The following is a 19,896-nucleotide window of genomic DNA, read 5'->3' as shown; positions in this document are numbered from 1 at the left end:
CACAATCTTCTGGGGTCACCATCTCCTGCTTCTGCAGGAACTCTTGCACTCTGAGCTCTGTAAAGAAAGGTAAAACACCCAAGACTGTCCTCTAGCATGGCAACCAACAGGGAAGGAATGGTGTGAGTCCACACAGCTGACCTCCTTCACCCTCCCAGAGTGGTCACATCCAGATTCCCCCTGGAAAACTCTTGACCATGAGCCAGGTAATGTTTGGGAGACTACTAACTGGTACGAGCCAGAATCATGCCAAGGAGCATCTCACCATTTAAGAGTACAATTGCTTTGAAGAGCCTCCAAATGTTTCTGGAACCGCACAGCTCACTAGTCCACACATGGTCAGTGATAATGTGTGTGACCTTCACACTCCAGCTGTGGGCCTAGGAGTGGGGTTGCAGTGGATCAGATGTTGAAAACAAACAGCAAGTGAAAAGTCAGAGTTCTGGTTTAGAGAGGCAGTCACACGGGAGTGGAGAGTATGAAAATGGGTGAGCAAGAGGGCACTGGATCTCTTCAAGGGACAAGACAGACATGCTGTTTGCTTTGCATATAGTCAGATCATTTACTGATTGATACAGTTCCTCTAAGACATCATTTAAAACACATATTTATTCTCTATCACAGCTCTTTGTTTTGAAAGTAGTGTTAACTGTTTGCTAATACAGAATATGACTGATTTGACTGAGTGATGCCCAGCTGCAACAAGGTTGGGACCAGCTGAATTGAACAAAAGCACTTATATAACAATTTCAAAAAGCAACATCAGTGCTGCAGGACTTAGGCATGCAGCAGTGGTCCTCACTCAGCTGTGATATCGAAGAAGCCTGAGCTCTGAAATGGAGCTGTCTGCTGAGAAACAAGAGCTCACCCAGATCTACAACATCCCTTCCCCAAAGTAATCAGTCTGGAGGCAGCAACACTTCTATAAGGTCATTAGCCCATGCTCTGGGAGAATTCTGGATAATTTCCATGCCCTGAGGACACTTGGGAAGTTGCTTTCCTGCTGATACTGCATAGGCTGTTGATCCACTGTCGAGGAAAGCTGCAGCACTGCTCAGCCAAACAGCCCCTGGCACCAGCATGGCTTGGGCATCATGTTGCAGTAGCAGCCATGACTTGACTCCTCATTCACAGCTGGCCAGGCTGGACCAGTTTAGAGATGGAGCTCATCCACATTTCCAGAAAAATACCACACAGGGTATTTTAGTTATCTGTGCCCTCACTATGTTCCTGACCAGTCCTGCGTGTGCAAAATTTAATACACAGGAGCAACAGGCTAACATGTCCTTCAAAGTTTCACCCAGCAAGACTATTCCCATATAGACACATTCTTTGCATGAAGATTCAATACCAAGAGCTTTGGTGATAGGGTATTTTGTAGAGAACATTTTTATCTGTGCCACAAAAAAGCCAACAGATCAAACTTTTTGCATCATTTCATGATCTCAGACGCCTCACTTGGGTGTTGCTTTCCTTGGCAGACTGCAGGTTAATTATCTGTATATTATGATTCTGTAAAATAACACCTGCATTAAGATAATATTAACATTAATTTTAATATATCTACTTTGATTAAAACATCGTAAGACAAAATCTTGGATCTGCCCTATTTTCTTAGTTAAGTCATTTCTTGGTCAAATTCTCCTTGACTTCACACAGAATTTATATCCTTACCCAGGTAGTTACTCAGACCAGCATCTGACAACTTCCCTGTAAGATCTGCTAGTGAAAGGAGCCTAGGGTTTGGCCTACAAATAGCCATTTGTAGCTGAAAACAAATGCAGAAATAAACACGTGGGTGGTCAATCAGTTCTTTGACCCCATAATTTTATAGAGCTGTACTTTGGCATAGGTGGAAAACAAGTGTTAGTAATTTCTTGTTATTAATTCACTGGCAATTTTGTGGACATTTCCCATAATGAATACTACAATCTCTACTTCTACAGTGACTATAGAAACAAGTCTTAAAATGTCAATCAAATTAACATATACAAAAAGATAAAGCTTATACAATTTTAAGTCACAATTTGTTGAACAGTAAATTAATTTTATAGGGAAAAAGAATTTTTTTCCTTTAAAAAAAGAGATTTATAATTGTATCTCTTCTAAACTAAAAAAATACAGCAGTACAGTATTGACGAAGTTAATGACTCCTATTTAGAAATAAAAGTCTAATTCCCTGAACATGCCATATGGACAGCTTCTGTTACCAAAAGAGTTTCATGTTCAAGACATTTGTAGGAGCAGTCACCAAATATATTTTCTGCATTTAATGTCAAATTAGACTTTATTTTGCTCTCCTTACTCAAAATAAGTACCTTCTCCCAAAGTAATCCTGTTGAAACTGGGTTGATGATATCTATTACGACAAATCAAGAAATAACATCTTATTTATCCTGGCCAAAGGTACCAGGTTTTGGTCCCACAATGGCAGGATGATATATTCAGTTTAGAATTGTAACTTGACTTATGTTGTCAGTTAGGGTCAGGAGATCCTGACCACATCTGCTGGCACTTTTCTTTCCTTTTATACTCTCAGGCACACCTCACTACACTATTACTCACAGAATTGGTTTTTTTTATTGTTACAGTTGTTTCACAGAATATTCTACTAATAAAAATTGGAATTTCTGGACAGTGCAAGCAGTGGGCTGCTAGGATCATCCTTCAAGTCATGCTAGTTTGGTATGGTACCCGGGTGTGTTCATCACAATCAGTGAGCCCATATATGATTATATGACACCATGGGAAAAAACAGAATCAGAGCAAATAAGTCAGTTATTTTTAAATACTGTTTATGGATTTGTCAGTGTTATTCCCATGTCCCTAGAACTCTCTGTGGAGTTCCCCATCACCCAAAACAGTTCCAAAAGCTTTTCAGGACCCTCTAATGCTGCTGAACATAGCTAGGAAACCACTCAGATGTTTCTGCATTCTTGGCTGACAGAAAATATTCTCAGCTATTTCATCCCCATATTCCCAGGAACAAATGCCAGAAACCGAACGTTCAAGACACAGAACAGAAGTTATCCAATAACTGAATCTGAAGCCTTCCTGAGCAAAGAGGAAATAGACTGAATCAGCAGTCCACTGAGATGAGTGAGAAAATTTGATGCCCTTTTAATGATACGTTCCATGCTTCTTTCACATGAAAATTAAACACTGCCTGTCTGCGGAGCACTCAAATCGCTGCCGCAGACAGTATTTTTATAGCATATTTTTCCTTTTAAATGAAAAACTAAATACAATTCAATGAAGTTGAAAAATTGAAGTTCTTTCAAGATGAAGTATCACCTTTAATATTTGCCAAGCACTGGTATTTTTTCCTTTGTGTTTCAGTGGAGCTGACGTAGCCTCTTCTGTTCTTTTCTTGGTAGCTCTTATTGGCATAACAGAAGTCCGGGAATAGAGGATCTCTTCATTCCTTTTGCCTGACTTTTACCAGATGCAATGACCTTGGAGACAGAAAGTAGTTTCGTAGGGGAGTCATCCAAAAGCCTGCACTGCAAAGGACTCTGAGCCACAGCAAGCACAGACGAGAATAATTGCCAGGCTCTGCTAATGCATTCAAATATTCCCTCTGCTATATGCCTCTGAGGTAACAAAGCAGAAAGCACTGAGGGTTTTACAAAAAATTGCACCAATTATTTTAAGTTAACATTTAAAATATAATTAATATAGAATTCACTGGGCATTCCCCACGCATGTTTAACACTAATACAAGAAATCAGTCTGTGCTGTACTGCATAAGATCAGTTTTAATATCACCCCTTTCTAAGCAAAGTCATGCAGATAAGGAGAAGCTACCTGACAACTGAAGTCATCCAAAACTATGGACAGAAGGATTAAAAGATGAATTTTAGCTGTAAAGATTCTTGGCATCAGTGGAAGGAGGGGACATAACTGAGTCCCCTGATTCACACGTCATGCCTGTTCTGGGGCCCATGTCTCAGTGTCACTGATCTTCCCTTCTCAAACAGAACTAAAACAGCAGAATGTGCCAAGGTGTTGCAGAGGAGCCTACCCCCATCACACACAGAATGAAAAATAAGTTAGTCTGACCAGTTTTTTTCTTTCTTCCTCAAGCCAGTGGGCATGACTTGACTTTTGTTTTGTGACAGATGTATTAGCCCTTCAACAGCCACAACTGAAGGTCTCCAAAGTTACCCCAGTTTTAATATCTTTGCCCATTAAAATACCTGCTTAAGGAATGGATTTATTAATAGATTGCTTACAAATTTGGTGTCATTCTTCAAATTCTCCCAAACACAGCACAGGCCAAATATTTTTATGCTCTAAGCTTTTTATTTTATGAATTTTCAGGAGCAGTTAACTTTGTAACCTGTCAATGTAAACCATCTTTTTTAAACACTTCAGTAATATTATCTGCCTTAGGGAGGGTTCCCTAGACCTGTAATTTCATCAGAATAGACATTTTTAAAGCTACGGGTTCAATGTTTGAGGAGGGAATTACTAGACTGAAGTACAGAGACATGACATAATCAGACCCTACCAACTCCAGTCATGACAGCAATCCACTAAAGCCACTGGAATATTCCTAGGAAGATGCTGTCAGAAAGACACAGCAATTAATAGCTAACATCCTTACGTATGCAGATCAAACAGTATGTTCATAACAGTCCCTTCTAGGCACAGGGCAAAAAGGATTCAATCTCTAAATTTTCAAAGAAAAAGAAAGGTGATACGAAAAGGAAAATTATTTATATTCCTGATAGACTTGCATAGACCCTGCTCTGCTAGTGACCCTACTCTGCTAGTAGAGTGAGAATCATTACAGAAAAAGCTGCATTCACTATGAACAAGAAGATCAATTCAAGTCCTTAGAAAGAAAGAGAGTAACAAGTATCATAAAATACAGAAAACTCACAAGGCAAATAGAAACTACATTGGTCAAAATGTTCAAAATAATATTTAAATGTGTCTTCATCTAGGACTGAATTTTAAAATGTTTATCTCAAAGTACCAAATGTTTATTATTTGTTTGCAAACTGCAAAGAGGAACAAGTTGTTTCTGTTTTGAACCAAAACAGGAGGAAGATTACATTAGGAGTATCTTACATGCCTGTCCCGGCCGGGTCTGTGGAAGAAGAACATTTAATTCTCTTTTCAGATACTTATTCTAAGTTCTCACTTATAAAAGCCAAAGGTTAGTGACAGGAACAAATAAGATAAACATTATTTTATGGGTTAACTCATTTCACTCTCTTTAATCATGATGATACAAGAGTGGTGTTACATACTTTTTAAAAGGAAATGTATCATCGATAGTTTTAGCTGGAGATAATGTGAATATATATGGTTATAAAAGGCATATTCAAAAAAATGATGAATGAGACCAACTACAATATTTGAGGAATCCTCAAAACAGCAGATTATATAACTCTGGATTATTTTTTTTCCCTATGATGGCTTAGCACAAGCAGAAGAAGCCGGGCACATCCTTGTGTTCCCTCTAAGAAGTACTTCTGTGGTTTATGTAACTTCTACATCTAACATGTTTGTTGCTGAGATAACTTCTGTCTTAGCATGTCCTAAAAACACACACGTGACGAAGGAATATTCCTAGAGTAGCAAATCCAGAGTTATCCAACCGCTGGTCTGCCTGGCTGGGCTGTACGATTCAGTGAGGACTCCATACTCAGCAGTGTAAAGAACTGCAAAGGAAAGGTTCATCCCTCCTGAGTGAGTACTCCTGGCTCCTCAACACGCCATTTCATCATTGCAAAACATGTGCTAAAACAATGATTAGAACTGCTGGCATGGGCCGCCTGCCTGGCAATAGGTGATCTGCTGTCACTGAGACTGTCAGTCACTGCCCTTGGAAGACAAAGCAGGGTAAATATTGCACATCCTTGGCAAGAGTAAAAGGCAGTAAAACACTACCCAGTCAAACTTATTCACATCACATCATTTTCCGTTCTGCATCCATTGCTGTGCAAAGATAAGAGAAACACTGCACCTAAGTATTAGCAAATCAGCACCTGGTTTTTGCAAGTCACTTTTCTAAGTCTTGACTTTTGCAAAGAGCTATTATCTTCCTTTCTCATACTACTGCTAATTATTCCTTATGCAAAATAAGCTAGGTGTTACTTCATAGTAGTATTTCTTTTGATTTGAGTCTTATGACCTACAAAATTTACAATGTCTGATTCAGCCACATTCCCAGAATATAAAAGGGGTCAAAACCAGGTACAAATCACAGGCAAAGTAATTTGCCGTCAGTTGTCTATTCTGCCTGAGTCCACCACCCAGCAAAACATCAGCAAAGTTCCTATTTCATGGAGAGTTTCAGAAAATCAGAGCTTTGCCTCCATGGAAAAAAATCATGAAGAATCCAGGACAAGATGCATGCACAATGGGCATGAGTAAATTAACATATTTAGAGCCAATCCATGCTGTCAACTATAATATAAACTCAAAAGCCTAGATATTTATGAGATGGAATCGGAGGACCAAAGCCAAGTAGTTGACAACTGGTCCAAAACTATTAAACTACACTCAAAACCAAATAGGAAAGGAATCCCATGGTCTTAATTTGAGGTTTCAAGACAAAATTTAAGGTGGAGGAAAAAAGTGGAAAGCTTCCTTTCCACTCCCTGGACTCTTTGGCCATGCACGGCCACTCTGCAAGTAACTTGGAGTAACTCAGGCTTGGTCTCAGGCAAGGAGCATGCTCCAGGAGCAGGGTCAGCAGGAGGTATTGGCATTTGCTGGGTAGAAGTGACCTTACAACTGAAAGCTGCCATCACAGGTAGTGCTAGGCCTTGCACTTGCTGCCCTGCCGAGCAATAAACTTGGTGTTTATGCTCAGAGGCACACCCAGGTGTTCCCACAGCCTCTGACTTTCCACCCATACACTTATGGAAGCTCATGCATGAAAGCCACTCAATCCACTGAGAGACACTCAGGCTCTTCCCCTGCTTTCTAAGGTCACTTCAGCCTCTGCTAAGAGACACAGAAAAGAAGCCTTAGCTTGACTACATGCATTGCTCAGTTGCAAGTGCCAGGACAGGAGGGAGGAAGGTAAAGAGTGACTGAATGTTTCCACTTTAATTCAACCATCCCAAGGAAAATAGCTTTTTTGATGACATCACACCTATTCAGATTAGAGGACTGTGATGCCATGAAAAGCAGTCACTCAAGAACTCACATAAGCAAATGAGGAAAATTATACAAATGTTTTGTGAATAACCAATACTTAATTTTAGTCACTAGAAGAAAGAGGTAGAAAAAAATGCATTCTTGAAAATCAGGCTGAGTTGTATTCTCACTAGGTGATGTAAAAATTAATGAAATGTGGTTTTTTTATTCCGGTTATGACATAGTGTAATTTAGAAACCCATTCAAGAGCTTTCAGTCGAATAGAGAAAGATGGACATTTTCATGTGCATGCAGCTTCCTTATCATAAAAAATTATACAAATCATAAGAGGGGAGAGTTCACCATGGAGTTAAATTGTTTTAATAGCCACTTGACTCAACAAAATAATTTCCAAACAGCTTCTTTGGTTTTCAGCTAATGGAAAAAAGAAGGGAGTATTTTATATTTAGATTGTTACACTTCTCCTTCTGTCCAATCACTGAAAACATTTTAAAAGTGACATTTTCATTGGTCTGCCTTGAAGAAGAAATACTAAAAATTCTGGGCCACTTTCAGAGTGTCATTAAAGTTCTCCGATGCACAACTGTTAGTGAGATAAGAAAGTCACATCATCTATTGTTTCTTATAACCCACCACAGTCTCTAGAAGCAATCAAGCCATCCAATCCAATTCATCTTGAAAACCATCAAAGTCCAAACACATTTTGACAAGCAAATGTGTGGGATATTAGCATTAGCAGAAACAGAAGATACAATTTGATTCTGAGAGCTCAAGGAGCCTGCAAAGCAATGGAAGCTTAGTGTCAAAGGCTGACTGACTGTGAATAAATCAGCTCTGGAAAAAATTCGAATTCCTAGATCATAAGTGACAGATGTCCCTCATGCTAGAATGATTTTCAGGCCACTTTATTTGAATTTTATTAGAAGAAGAAAAACACAGTTACAGAACAAAAGCAAAACACTTCAAGATTGTGTGTTGTGAGCTTTAAATTAGTCTGCTGGTGTCAGGACTTGTTTCATTCAGTTGGTCCAGAATAAACTTAAAAAGTAGCAGATAAAGAATAGACTCTCAGTATAAAAAAGGGGACAATGTACTTCCTGGATTTTAAAAAGCATTATTTTTATACAGTTTCCAATGGTTAAAAAACACAATGGGAAACTGCTTTGCTGAAGCAGGCTTCCTCACCAGCTGCTCCACTCTGCACACGATGTTTCCACAGACCTGGCTGAAAGTGGCCACAAACCAGAGACGTCTCATCTTCACAGCTTCTAGTAAACAGTGGACCTTATGGCCACAGGATGCCACAGAGCCAACAGTATGAACTTACCTGGGCTCAAAAGGTGCTAGAGAAAATTATGGAGGAGTGGTCCTGTGGGAGCTATCAGGTGTCACATCCTGGAAGCCACTGCAAGCAGAATTGCCTTCATCCTGAGAGAGCTAAAAGCTGGGAGGGTATATTACAGAAAAGAGCACCGCAGGCTTAAACTTTTTCTTACATTTTGCATTAAGCATTGTCTATGGGTCACTACGAGAGTCAGCATGCTGGACTGGATGAACTTTTGATCTGATCGTGCATGACAAATACACAGATGAGTGACTGAAAGGAAGTATTTGACCTAGAGATGGCACTTCCTCATACCATGGAGGAAGGACTAGATTAATAACTCCACAGTTAAACAAAACAGTGGAAATGAAGAGGGGAAATTCCCACCAGCTTCCACTGAATCAGCCTACATTTTAAAATGAACAGTTGTTTATTACTCAGCATTTTTAAAAATCTGGCCATTTACTACATGTCTAACTACACACTTTAGAATCTAACTTTCCAGATACAGGTTTTTTAAATCTTTGCTCTGGACTGGTTTATTTTTATTTATTTTGCATTTATCTAAATCAGTACACTGGGACAAATTCCTTCTGGTGCAGTCTAGCTCATCTATCATAAAACTCTCCTCCCCACTGACAACAAATGAGGCTCTGGCTCAGCCAGCCTGCACAATCAGTAGAGCTATAAAAAGCTGACACTACCATTTTGCTGGACATTTTATCATTACAGAGTTGGTGTTTCTTGAAAATCTGAATTATATGTGGTATTTGGAACTTTTTGCAATGTAAAATTTTCAGAGGATTGTTTTTGTCAAAACCAATGTTTCATATTTTAAATGTTGTATTATAATTTATGATGTAAAACTTTTTCCTAGTAAAAGGTATTTTGTATCTAAAATCACTGAACAAAACATTTTACCACAATAATTTATTTTCCAGAACACATTTTGCCAAACTTCTGGGGAAGTTGTGATTTTAATAAAATGGCATATTCAAAGAGAATACATTCCACCAGGAAAATTCTTGCCACCTTCAGTAATGCAGTTTTAGGTGCCAGCTTTATTCTTAGCCAAGTTCTCTAAATTAAAGTGTTCGCAGGCCTAACAGTAAGTCAAAGGCCAGTGAGTATTCTTATAAAAACTGATTTATTTCAAAGGTGGAAAAGGGCTGTTAGTCTGAGCAGGAAAGCAGTAGTACAAGGAAAATACAGCTGCGCAGTATCTGGCAGTGAACCAAATAATTTCTTTCATGATTCACTTTCAACTTTCTTGCCAACTGCATGCCAAGTCACAGTTTCAGAAAGGCACCCACAAACCAGTGCTGGCAGGGCTCGTCCTGTCAATCCATGCATCGAGAGGACTGGATCTGGATCAAGGCCTCAGGGTCGCAGTGGACCCCTGCGAGGGCAGCCCTGTCTCCTCTCAATCTGCCCAGCACTGATGGCACAGCAGTGGCACGTGAGGACGATGTTAGCCAAGACAGGAAAACCAGGAGAGTCAGTCTTTATCTTCCCAATAAGCCAAAAAGTGAAGCAGTTCCAGCCATCTCACTGTACTGTCAAGGAGGCAAGTATTTACATCACGTCACAGATGGCCTTGTTCATTAGTATAGTCAGAAAATGACTGTGCTCGGCAAGTACCTATCAGGAGCTTCCAGTCCTTGTCTGGTCAAAAAATGGTGGGAGGGCAGCCCACCTGCACTCACGCTATGTGCATGACTTACTACTGGGTAATCAGATGCATTTTGTCTTGTTCTCTGCAAAAAAAAGACAAAGTGGAAAATTCCTGGTCATGCAATTTCAATGGAAACGTGAAAAGTGTCCTTGGTGGAAACTAAAAGAAAGATCTGTGCAAGGTCTCACCATTAAGGTGAGGGGGAAGTTATCAGGCTGCTCAAGAAAGGCAAAGTCATTGAGGCAGCAGAATCAGGTAATATCCACTGGGGAGCTCAGTGAAAACAAACAGCATATACAAAGAGATGCAGTAAAAGATGATCTGCCTTAAAAACAACAGTGATTCACAGAGATGAGGAACTGACACTGGAAAAGTCTGAAAGTGGAAGTCCTGCAGATGCTGTCTCAGCAGTGTTAATACCACACGCGTCTAAGTAGTGCAGTGCTCACAAGTAAAACACTGAAACTGTTATGTCAACATACTTTCTGCACAGGTGAGGGAGTCAGGGAGAGACTTGTGTGCAAACACCCCATCTGCTTTTTGCAAATACCTGGAGGTGCTTGGCCAGGAGAACCCACTCCCAGGGACTGTGGGATGCCTAGAGGAAGGCAGCTCCTGTCCCCTGGGTGGCAGTGCACAACTATCAACTCTCCCACATGCCAGCACCTTCACGGAAAGGAAACCTCAGTGGATGGGCTTGACAGGGGCTTCAGAACACTCCAGCAGACAAGTTCAGACCCAGTCCTCTCAATTTAAATTGTATCTTATTCTATATGGGAGTCCACTAACTTTCATTAAACTCTTGTGGAGTACGGTTGTATTAATCATGTGAGAAGCTATAAGCTAATCAATCCCAGATGGGTAATTGCCACAGTAAATGTATTTTTGATTGCTGCAATAAATAATTGCTCCCATAGAGAGAGGTGTAGAATGAGTTTCCTTAGAAAGGTGAAACAGCAGTATTTGTGATCTTGTTATTTAGGGATAATACACAAAATTTGGAAAATCTGACTGTATGCAAGTGAAGCTCGCTGGTTAAACACAAAAAAAACCTGCACAAATTAGTGTGAAATGTGAAAAACAACAAAATGTTTGTACAAGAAGTAGAGCAACAGGGTCCTAATACTCCCTTCAGGATCCGGGTAGTACCATACTATAAACAAACAATAACAAGAATTTAGCTGCGTGGGAAAACTGGAAACCTCAGAGGCCAATCACATTCAGCTTTTATACATCTGAAGAGCTGCATGCATACTAGGAAACCTGATCTAAAGACAGTCATAATTGTTCATACAGACAATTTTGAATGTGCAGAGCGATCAAGAAAAAAGCCAAAGCATCAGTGTGGATAACTTGATCACTGCAGAAAATAAAGTGGAAGGATGGAAGGAGGGAGGGAAGAAAGGATGGAAGTAATCCATCACATCCTGTGTTATTCTGGGTTAGTTTGTACAATTTGGTTCTTATTCTCCACGGCCTTACAAGTGTGTTTAGTTGCAAACTTCTGATAAGTTCAGGTAAAGTCAGTGAGACTGCTGACCTAGTAAATTCATACAATTGCTTACTATTTTGCAGAATAAATGCTTGCATGGACCACATGTGTCCACTGTATAATGGAGACTGAAATATCAGCCAAGCAAACATAAAAACATTACAATTATGACCCAGGAGTACAGATGATGTTGAAAACTGGGTTTAAAGCTACAAAGTCCATGTTCTTCAAGTGGAAAGTTCTTTTTCCTGTTCAGTCCCTGTAACAATGGGATCCTGGAAACGCTTAGAGCTCCAAGTAGAAGCTGGTGACATATCAAATTAACAAAACTTTGTTGAGATATTGATGCATTGATGCATGAGGCTGTGCTTCTGCAAAGGTGTACATACATCTCTGAAGGAAGTGCTACTTATCACCCAGACCTTCTAGGCCTTATATCAGAAATTTAGAATAATGTTATAAAGCCAAGTCATTTATTCCAGTTACTCAAATCCCAGTAAATCAAAGTATACAAATGAGACTTTGCATAAATGAGACAAGCACTAAACACCCTGAAAGTCAGGACAGGTGATTTTTTTTAATTTGCTTCTGGGTGTTTAATTAGGGAAAGATCATGATTTGTGACTCACTTTCATCTGAACACAGAGCTGGTGTCAGGACTAAAAGAAAACTGTTTTGTTATTCTTTCTCACTGCAAGCCTGAAAAAATAGCTAATTTATGTATTGAAATGAAGATACAAGTGCTTTGAAGAGAGGCTGAAAGGTCCTCTGCTCATCGCAAAGCCTTTTAAAACATTTTTTATTTCTTGAGAAACCAGTGAGACATCTGAACACTTTCAAAACTACAGCAGAGTTCTCTCGGTTGCACCCCTTCAACTGCCACTGAAAATAACAAGTCTGAAAAGTGTTGAGGTTATTGCAGTCAGAATTTTCTAATAAAAAGATAAATAGCTATAAGTGGGATCTCAGTGCCAGTATGAACGGAATAGGGGTGTGTGACAGAGAAATAGGGAAATACCTGTCAGTTACTGCCGACTTTTAAGCCGGTCATGCTTACAGCCACTGATCTACCTGCCCAATATTCAACTTCCAAACAAGTGTGGGCAAATTGAAAAGAATTCCAAAATGAGCTACATGAGTGACATGTGCTCTGGGAAAATAAGACAGCATGCAGTTCACAAGGCTTAGTCTGGTTTTTTTTTTATCCAGGAGTTATTAAGGACCTGAGCATGACATAACAGTATTGCCATGTCACTCCTCTTAAAATCTATGTAAGCAAGACAATCACAACCTCTGAATCTGTGCAACCTTTCATTTTGGGAGAAAAGGGAATATCTAGCAAAATGCATCACATGCTGAGCTTCGTTTAACTACTCACAAAGCTTCATTAAACTACTCACAAACAAACTTTTGGAAAATGCTTATAAAACGGGTGAGACAGAAGAAAATACCTCTTCAGCTAAATTAATGTTCTCAATTAATTCTCATGCCTGCAGCATAACATTTACCTCAGGTCCCCTACATTTCACCATTGCCCTTTCCTCTCATTTACACCTTACTGTTCAAGATACAATTTTTCTCCTAAATGCTAGCAGACAAAGGATTTCCTTTACTGCCTTTCCCTTTTACATGCTTCTCAAGAAAGTCTGAATTGCTACTCCAGTGCTAGTGCTGATACTTGTTCAGGCTCTGACTCTACACATGATGTTAAGACAGAGAGGATCACTCTCATGAGTGGTAGCTGGGCCCACCGCAGATTCGATGCATTGCCCACCTGTAATGACACATGGTACAAACCACAACAGTGATGCAAAGATGCACTCGGAGCTGCACAGTTTGATGGTACAGAACAGGGTTTTGAAATCAGAGTTGATGCACAAACTGGCTGCCAAAACCTGCCTCCAGCAAGCTCCACTCCCTGCCACCTCTCCTATGAGCAAGCCACAAGTGTATGAAACCTGCCCAAGTAAGAAAATGTTTTGTTTGTTTAAGCGGTAATTAGATAGGAAAAAACGTTTTGAAAGCCACCCCCCCCCCCAAACCTTCTTCCTCCTGGGGTTGTTGATTGACAGCTGGCTGAACATGAGCCAGCAGTGTGCCCAGGTGGCCAAGAAGGCCAATGGCATCCTGGCTTGCATCAGAAATAGCGTGGCCAGCAGGGACAGGGAAGTGATCTTACCCCTGTACTCGGCACTGGTGAGGCCGCACCTCGATTACTGTGTTCAGTTTTGGGCCCCTCACTGCAAAAAGGACATTGAATTACTCGAGCGTGTCCAGAGAAGGGCAACGAAGCTGGTGAAGGGTCTGGAGCACATGTCGTACGAGGAGCGGCTGAGGGGACTGGGGTTGTTTAGTCTGGAGAAGAGGAGGCTGAGGGGAGACCTCATCGCCCTCTACAACTACCTGAAAGGAGGTTGCAGAGAGCTGGGGATGAGTCTCTTTAACCAAGTAACAAGCGATAGGACAAGAGGTAATGGCCTCAAGTTGCGCCAGGGAAGGTTTAGACTGGGTATAAGGAAGCATTTCTTTACAGGACGGGTTGTTAGGCGCTGGAATGGGCTGCCCAGGGAGGTGGTGGAGTCCCCATCCCTGGAGGTGTTTAAGAGTCGGGTCGACATAGCGCTTAGGGATATGGTGTAGTTGGGAACTGTCAATGTTAGGCTAATGGTTGGACTGGATGATCTTCAAGGTCTTTTCCAACCTAGACGATTCTGTGATTCAGTGTGATTTACAGCAGATTCATGAAGAGCAGAAGATGGTTGAAGGACTGTGACCCTGTCCCACGGCAGGGCAAGGTGCCTGAGATGGATGGGCAGGCTCCGAGGGAGGAAGGAACATGGCACAAGCCCTTTTCAAAGGAGAAACAATTGTGCTGAAAGGTAGCTCAGAGCCAACACCTCCAAACTTTTCTTTCACACAACATTTCCTTTTCGTAATTAAAGGCTAGGGTGATTTTGAGGACAGATTCTGAAAAATAAACTCCCTTTTGGTTTTAAATAGGTCAAATCACATCAATTCATACAAAATGAGAAGCACTAGTTTTCTTCTCCTGGGGGAGCATGTTTCTACAGGAAAATGCAGCAGAAACCAATGTTTACTGGTGCCAAAGAGCAGTCCCAAAGAGAAGCTGGAAACATTGGTGCTGTCAGAAGTGGCTATGTTTTGAAAAGAACCCAGGACTCTACATGCAGTTACCGCAGAAGTCTTTCTGAAACCGGCCCAGTGTAGGTAGCAAAACAGAGGTGGAGTTACTCAAGCTATATCCAGACCACCTGAACTGTAAATGTGGCACCCGTAAGCAGAACTTAGCTGTCTAAATATCCAGTGTGATTGAGATTGACTGTTCTTACTGTGCTATCTCTTAAAAACTCTGAAAATCAATAATTCCTTCACTTAGGGCAGTGGTATTTTCAAGGCACCCACACACAAGCTTTCAGTGTAAGCATTACAAGTACTTCAGTGCATAAAGCTGGAACCCAACTCCATGCCAAAAAGCCTTCCCATCATTTAAGCATATGCAATGAGACAAACTACAGCAAGTGTTTGGAGAGGTCCACTCCTGAAGACATGTTCTCACCTGACTCACCTGGGATGCACTGAACTCAACATAGGGCTCACTAGTAGCTCTCTTCAAAAACACTGACAGAAGAGGCAGTGTAGGAGGACAAGTGCCTATTTAAATGACTGGAAAGCATTAAAACTGGCTTAAGTGATACTTGGTACCACTTACAGCTCTGGTTCCCTTGAGTGCGGGGTGAGAGATAAGAAGAGACACAGAGGAAAGCAGCGTTTCAAAACAGGGAAGTAGGATATAATAAAGAGGCAGTGTGAACCCTGCAGTGAGTCTTTCAGAAAACATACTGAAAGCTATTCCCTAGTAAATGGCTTAATAACTATTATTGTTATCATAATATAGCTGGAGTGAAATTAAGGATTAGATCTAGGCATTTTGTAAAATTCCTCAGCCTTTTGATTTAAGCTGCACTATTCAACTTCACAGCGCAGAATTTTCTGAATGGCAATGTCACGATTTGCTACAACATCACAGGCAAAGCTTACAAATAATTTATGAAAATATTCACTTGGCTGGGGAATACCACTTAGCCCCTGTTTGCAAGTCATAAGTGAGCTTTCCAGAGTACACAGGACTTGATCTGCTTCTCTCTGAATAAATAATCCTCTCCCATCACACACATATACATCCATCCCCTTCCAAAATAATGTTCTTACCTTATCTTTATTTTCAGAGCCAGAATCCTCAAGTTTGGTCCGAATGACAAAGGGAGTAGATAATCTCAGGAGAACTCGTTCAAATGTGGCACTGATTTTAGGAGAAACTATGTCGAAGCAGTCTTGGAATTTCAGAGTTTTATGAGTGTCACATCTGAGCTGCTTCCTAAGACCTTCTCCAAGCTGGAGAACCAGCATGTTTGGATCAAACATCAGGTGAAAGGGGAAGGCTCTGCAGAAGGTGCTGATGCTAATCCGCAGGTCTAAGGGGGACTGGGAAGTTCCCGGCGGAAGTGCTTTTGTGATATTTGCATTTTCATGTTCTTTGATAAGGAAGGTCAGACAACTGCAGTTACCTGGGTTTGTCCCCTCTGAACACAACTTATCATTAGTGACCTGTTCTACTTCCACTTCCAAGCGGTAAATCTTCTTTGCTGCTGCCTTTATCATTCCTGTCATTGCAAATCCCACAATCTGATGTGGGTGAAAGTAATGAAGCATGAGATTGCCTTCAGGGAGCTCTTTGCATAGGAAAGAAGGGGATTCGAGGGTGGCCTGTCTTCCAAATGAAGTTCTAATGTGCTCCAGCAAAGCATCAAAGCCATTGAAGAAGTCTTGAAGGGTCCCGCCTACAGCTCGAAGAACTCTTTCATTCTCATCAAAGCAGATATTGAAGAATTCCTCTCCAAACCTTTCTTGCATTTCCTCAAACTTCAAACCTGTAGAACAATGAGACACTTATATCAACAACATAGTATTGCTACTGTGTCACATTTTCCCCTTGTTCTCTAGTTGCCCAGTATTTTCCAAGTCAGTGAGAGTGGTTTTTCCACTTGATACCTTCCCTATAGGACTTCTGTTTTTTCTGGTGGTTGGGAATAATCCTAGAAGCCATTTTTGCCTGTCATTTTAAGTTCTCATGCTTTCAGCTTGCTGTCCCAGTCTGCTACTTGTTGGATTTACACTTGCCTGTCTCCTTTGCCCTGCTGGAAGCCAGGATACACTATCATTTTTCTGACTTTTGCATGTCACATGCAGGCCACTGTGTGAATGCACCCAGCCATGGGTGCATCCCTTCCATTGTTGATCTAGCCACAAATGAGTCTTCTGCTTTTATAGCCCCTTTGTTCAACTGCCTTTGTGAGGGATCCAGCTCTTACCAGCTTGAAGAATAAGCTACTGAGACTCAAAGTCATGCCTTTGGCTTTCAATAAGTAATGTAAAGCCCTGCAGTCAGATGACACTTTAGTAGCTGGGTGAGGGGAGTTGTGGGGTTTGGGTTTTCTTTCAGACAAAATACTTTTCTCATTATAGCTATTGGGCACTGCCAGATAGCAAAGGAATAATTCTTTTTTGTTGTCTGCAAAGGAGAGCAAAGCCTCTCCATTTTAGGCTTCTACACTCACCCATCTTTAAAAAAAACCCTGCCTCTTAGAGCGATCTAAACTGCTAGTAAATGGGACAGCTCTGTGGTATCTCACAATGTCACTTCAAGTCTCCATCACAGAAATTCAAAACGTTTTGATTTACAGTGGTGATAAGGCTGGTATTGCTGAAGGGATGAAAAAATATGAGTGATGGAAGCTCCTGGATACAAATGTGCATCAAATCTTACTCCAGTTTCGAATACCATTTTAAGGATAACCTAGGAAAAAATCATTTTGAGATTATTATTAAACATTTTCCTCTGTCTTACTTTAGAGAAGACATGCTCTGTTAAATTTCACCTGTATATAATCCCTATATCACTTAATAGTTACAAAATTAATCGGGTATGTTTGTATTGTTCTAAGCTGTAATAGAAGAAAAAGAAGTATGAATCAGTTGTATGTGAATTACAAATATCCAGCAATAATTTCCCTTCAACGGAAATTAATGTAGGAATTAACAACATACTTCCTTCAGTGTACTGAAATCAAATCAAACCATAATTCAGTCAACTAGTCAAACACCTTAAAATTTATTGTGAACTCTAACAGAAATGAAGGGCAGCTATTTATTTCCGAAGGGCACAACAGGCCCTTTATTTTAATACGTATTCAGCATGCTTTATAACATTAATAAGATCCCAGTGGATCACTGAACTACTCATTGTTTGGTTAGATTGCTTGCAGGCTTTTAAATTTGAAAGAACAGTGTCATTAGTGACTTTCATGCCCAAGAGGTGTAACAAGGGACAATAACCTTTCAGACAATAACCTTTGATCATCTTAAGGCAGCGTCTGAACAGCCTATGCATACAGGCATAGTTATAATGATCAATATTCACAAGGAATCTGAGCGTTCCACAGCTTTGCAAACTATCTGCAATGATAGTTTTGTTTGGACCTTCGATATGGTTAATAGCAGATTAAAATGCATAAAATTATATATATAAACAGGACAACATGACAACATGACAAAGCATATTTTATAAAAGAGGTAATAGTAATAATTTGGGAAAGTTCATTCAAATGCCATTACTCATAATCAAATTTGGTCACTGAACTAGGTTATTACAAAAATATTCCCAGGACCTTTTATGACCACAGATGGTCAGATCTGCAGCTAAGCCAGAAGAAAGTACCTCTGGTACACAATGCCCCCTAATATCCTGACTCAGGGGACAGTGTGCCAATTCCTGATTCATTACCACTATGTCTGCATAACAGTATTGTAATATCGTCCATAAAAATACTCACTATAACCTAAAAATAATTAAATTCTAACCCATACCGATAACATTGTCATAATTGGATATTAATAGCAAGTAGCTAAGAAATTATCATATTAATGTGTATACACAAACACATATGCATACTTTTAAATCTCATTGTTCTGTAGAGTGAACTGTGAGTAGCTTTAGAAGTCTATGTGTGAAAGCAAGAAGTCTAGCAAGGGCACACAAGGCTGTAAGATTGCAGAGGCCTTGAAAGTATGGGAACAGGACCGTATCAGAAACCCCTAGGCTATTTGTACAAATGACCAAATACTGTTACAGAACTATGTAACACCCACAAAGCTGCCCCAAACGACCAGTAAAACAGCCAGTTGCCCTGCTACCACTAACTGAAAATAGGGTATGCAGAACTGATCACTCATGCACTTTACTGCTATATAGGGAAGCCTCGTCTCATTATCATTAACAGGAGTTGTATCTTAGTATTTGGGCTAAGGTTTTGCTGACTGTCTTAGACTGGTCTTGTCATTCGCACTGTAGGACTGGCTGTTCAATCTGGACACAACCTATTGGCTCCAAGCAACATGTATTATACTATGAAATTCAGTTCAGTGACCTGGCTCAAGGATGTGCCACTACTTTTAAAAACATTTTAGCTTTGAATTGAGTTACATACAGCACCAGCAGAAAATTAGGTTAGCTCAGAGTAGGAAAATGGGTATGTCCAAGTTGAACCAAAATGCTGACCTGTCTTAGTCGAGGATTTTCTCTCTAATAATAGACACTACGTGACACCGAGAAAATTAAACAAAATCAAACAACCTTCTAAAACAAATAATTATAATGTACCTATCAGGGAAGTTTCTTCCTAAGCCACACCAAGAAGAGGTCAATTTTGCTTGAAGCGGGGTGTTTTTTCTTTAAAACAAAAACCTTTATTTAAATTCCTATTATACAAACACAAACTATGTTTTTCTGTGTTTCTACAAAGCTTTTGGATTCAGTGATGTGGTTGTGTGAAGCTGCACAAAATACTTATTCTGTATTTTTATTGACTTATTCCTGCCTCTCCTATTGAAACAAATGATGAACAGAAGTACACACTTACCTAACATTAACTCTGTATAATATTTCATCATAACCTTTTCATTTACTACCATATAAATGGTCCCAGTCTTTTGAATATCTTCTGGGGATTTTCTCCCTACCCCTTTCTTTATACTTTCAGCTTTCAAGAGACAATCAGAATGACCATCATCATCACAAGGAGAGAAAATGTCAGACCGCATCAGATTCATCTGCTCTGAAACCCTGTCTCAGCAGTGATTGGTATCAGATGCTATAGAAAAACTGTAAAATCTGATGGAAAATCATGAAAAAACATGGTTTTGAGG

General features: G+C 40.2%; 1 protein-coding gene across 1 annotated transcript in view; it reads right to left on the bottom strand.

Annotated features, from left to right (window-relative positions):
• Positions 1-19,896, bottom strand: part of GUCY1A2 (guanylate cyclase 1 soluble subunit alpha 2) — a 174,406-nt gene that overhangs the window by 126,009 nt on the left and 28,501 nt on the right. Inside the window, exon 4 of the mRNA XM_074816150.1 lies at positions 15,844-16,562. Coding sequence (XP_074672251.1) covers positions 15,844-16,562 — 719 coding nt within the window. The remainder of the gene's footprint in view (positions 1-15,843; positions 16,563-19,896) is intronic.

This window comes from Strix aluco, chromosome 2 (genome assembly GCF_031877795.1).
Source record: "Strix aluco isolate bStrAlu1 chromosome 2, bStrAlu1.hap1, whole genome shotgun sequence".
In the NCBI taxonomy this organism is placed as follows: Eukaryota; Metazoa; Chordata; class Aves; order Strigiformes; family Strigidae; genus Strix; species Strix aluco.
Note: the sequence above shows the minus strand (reverse complement) of the source record. Positions and strands in the feature narration are given on the sequence as shown.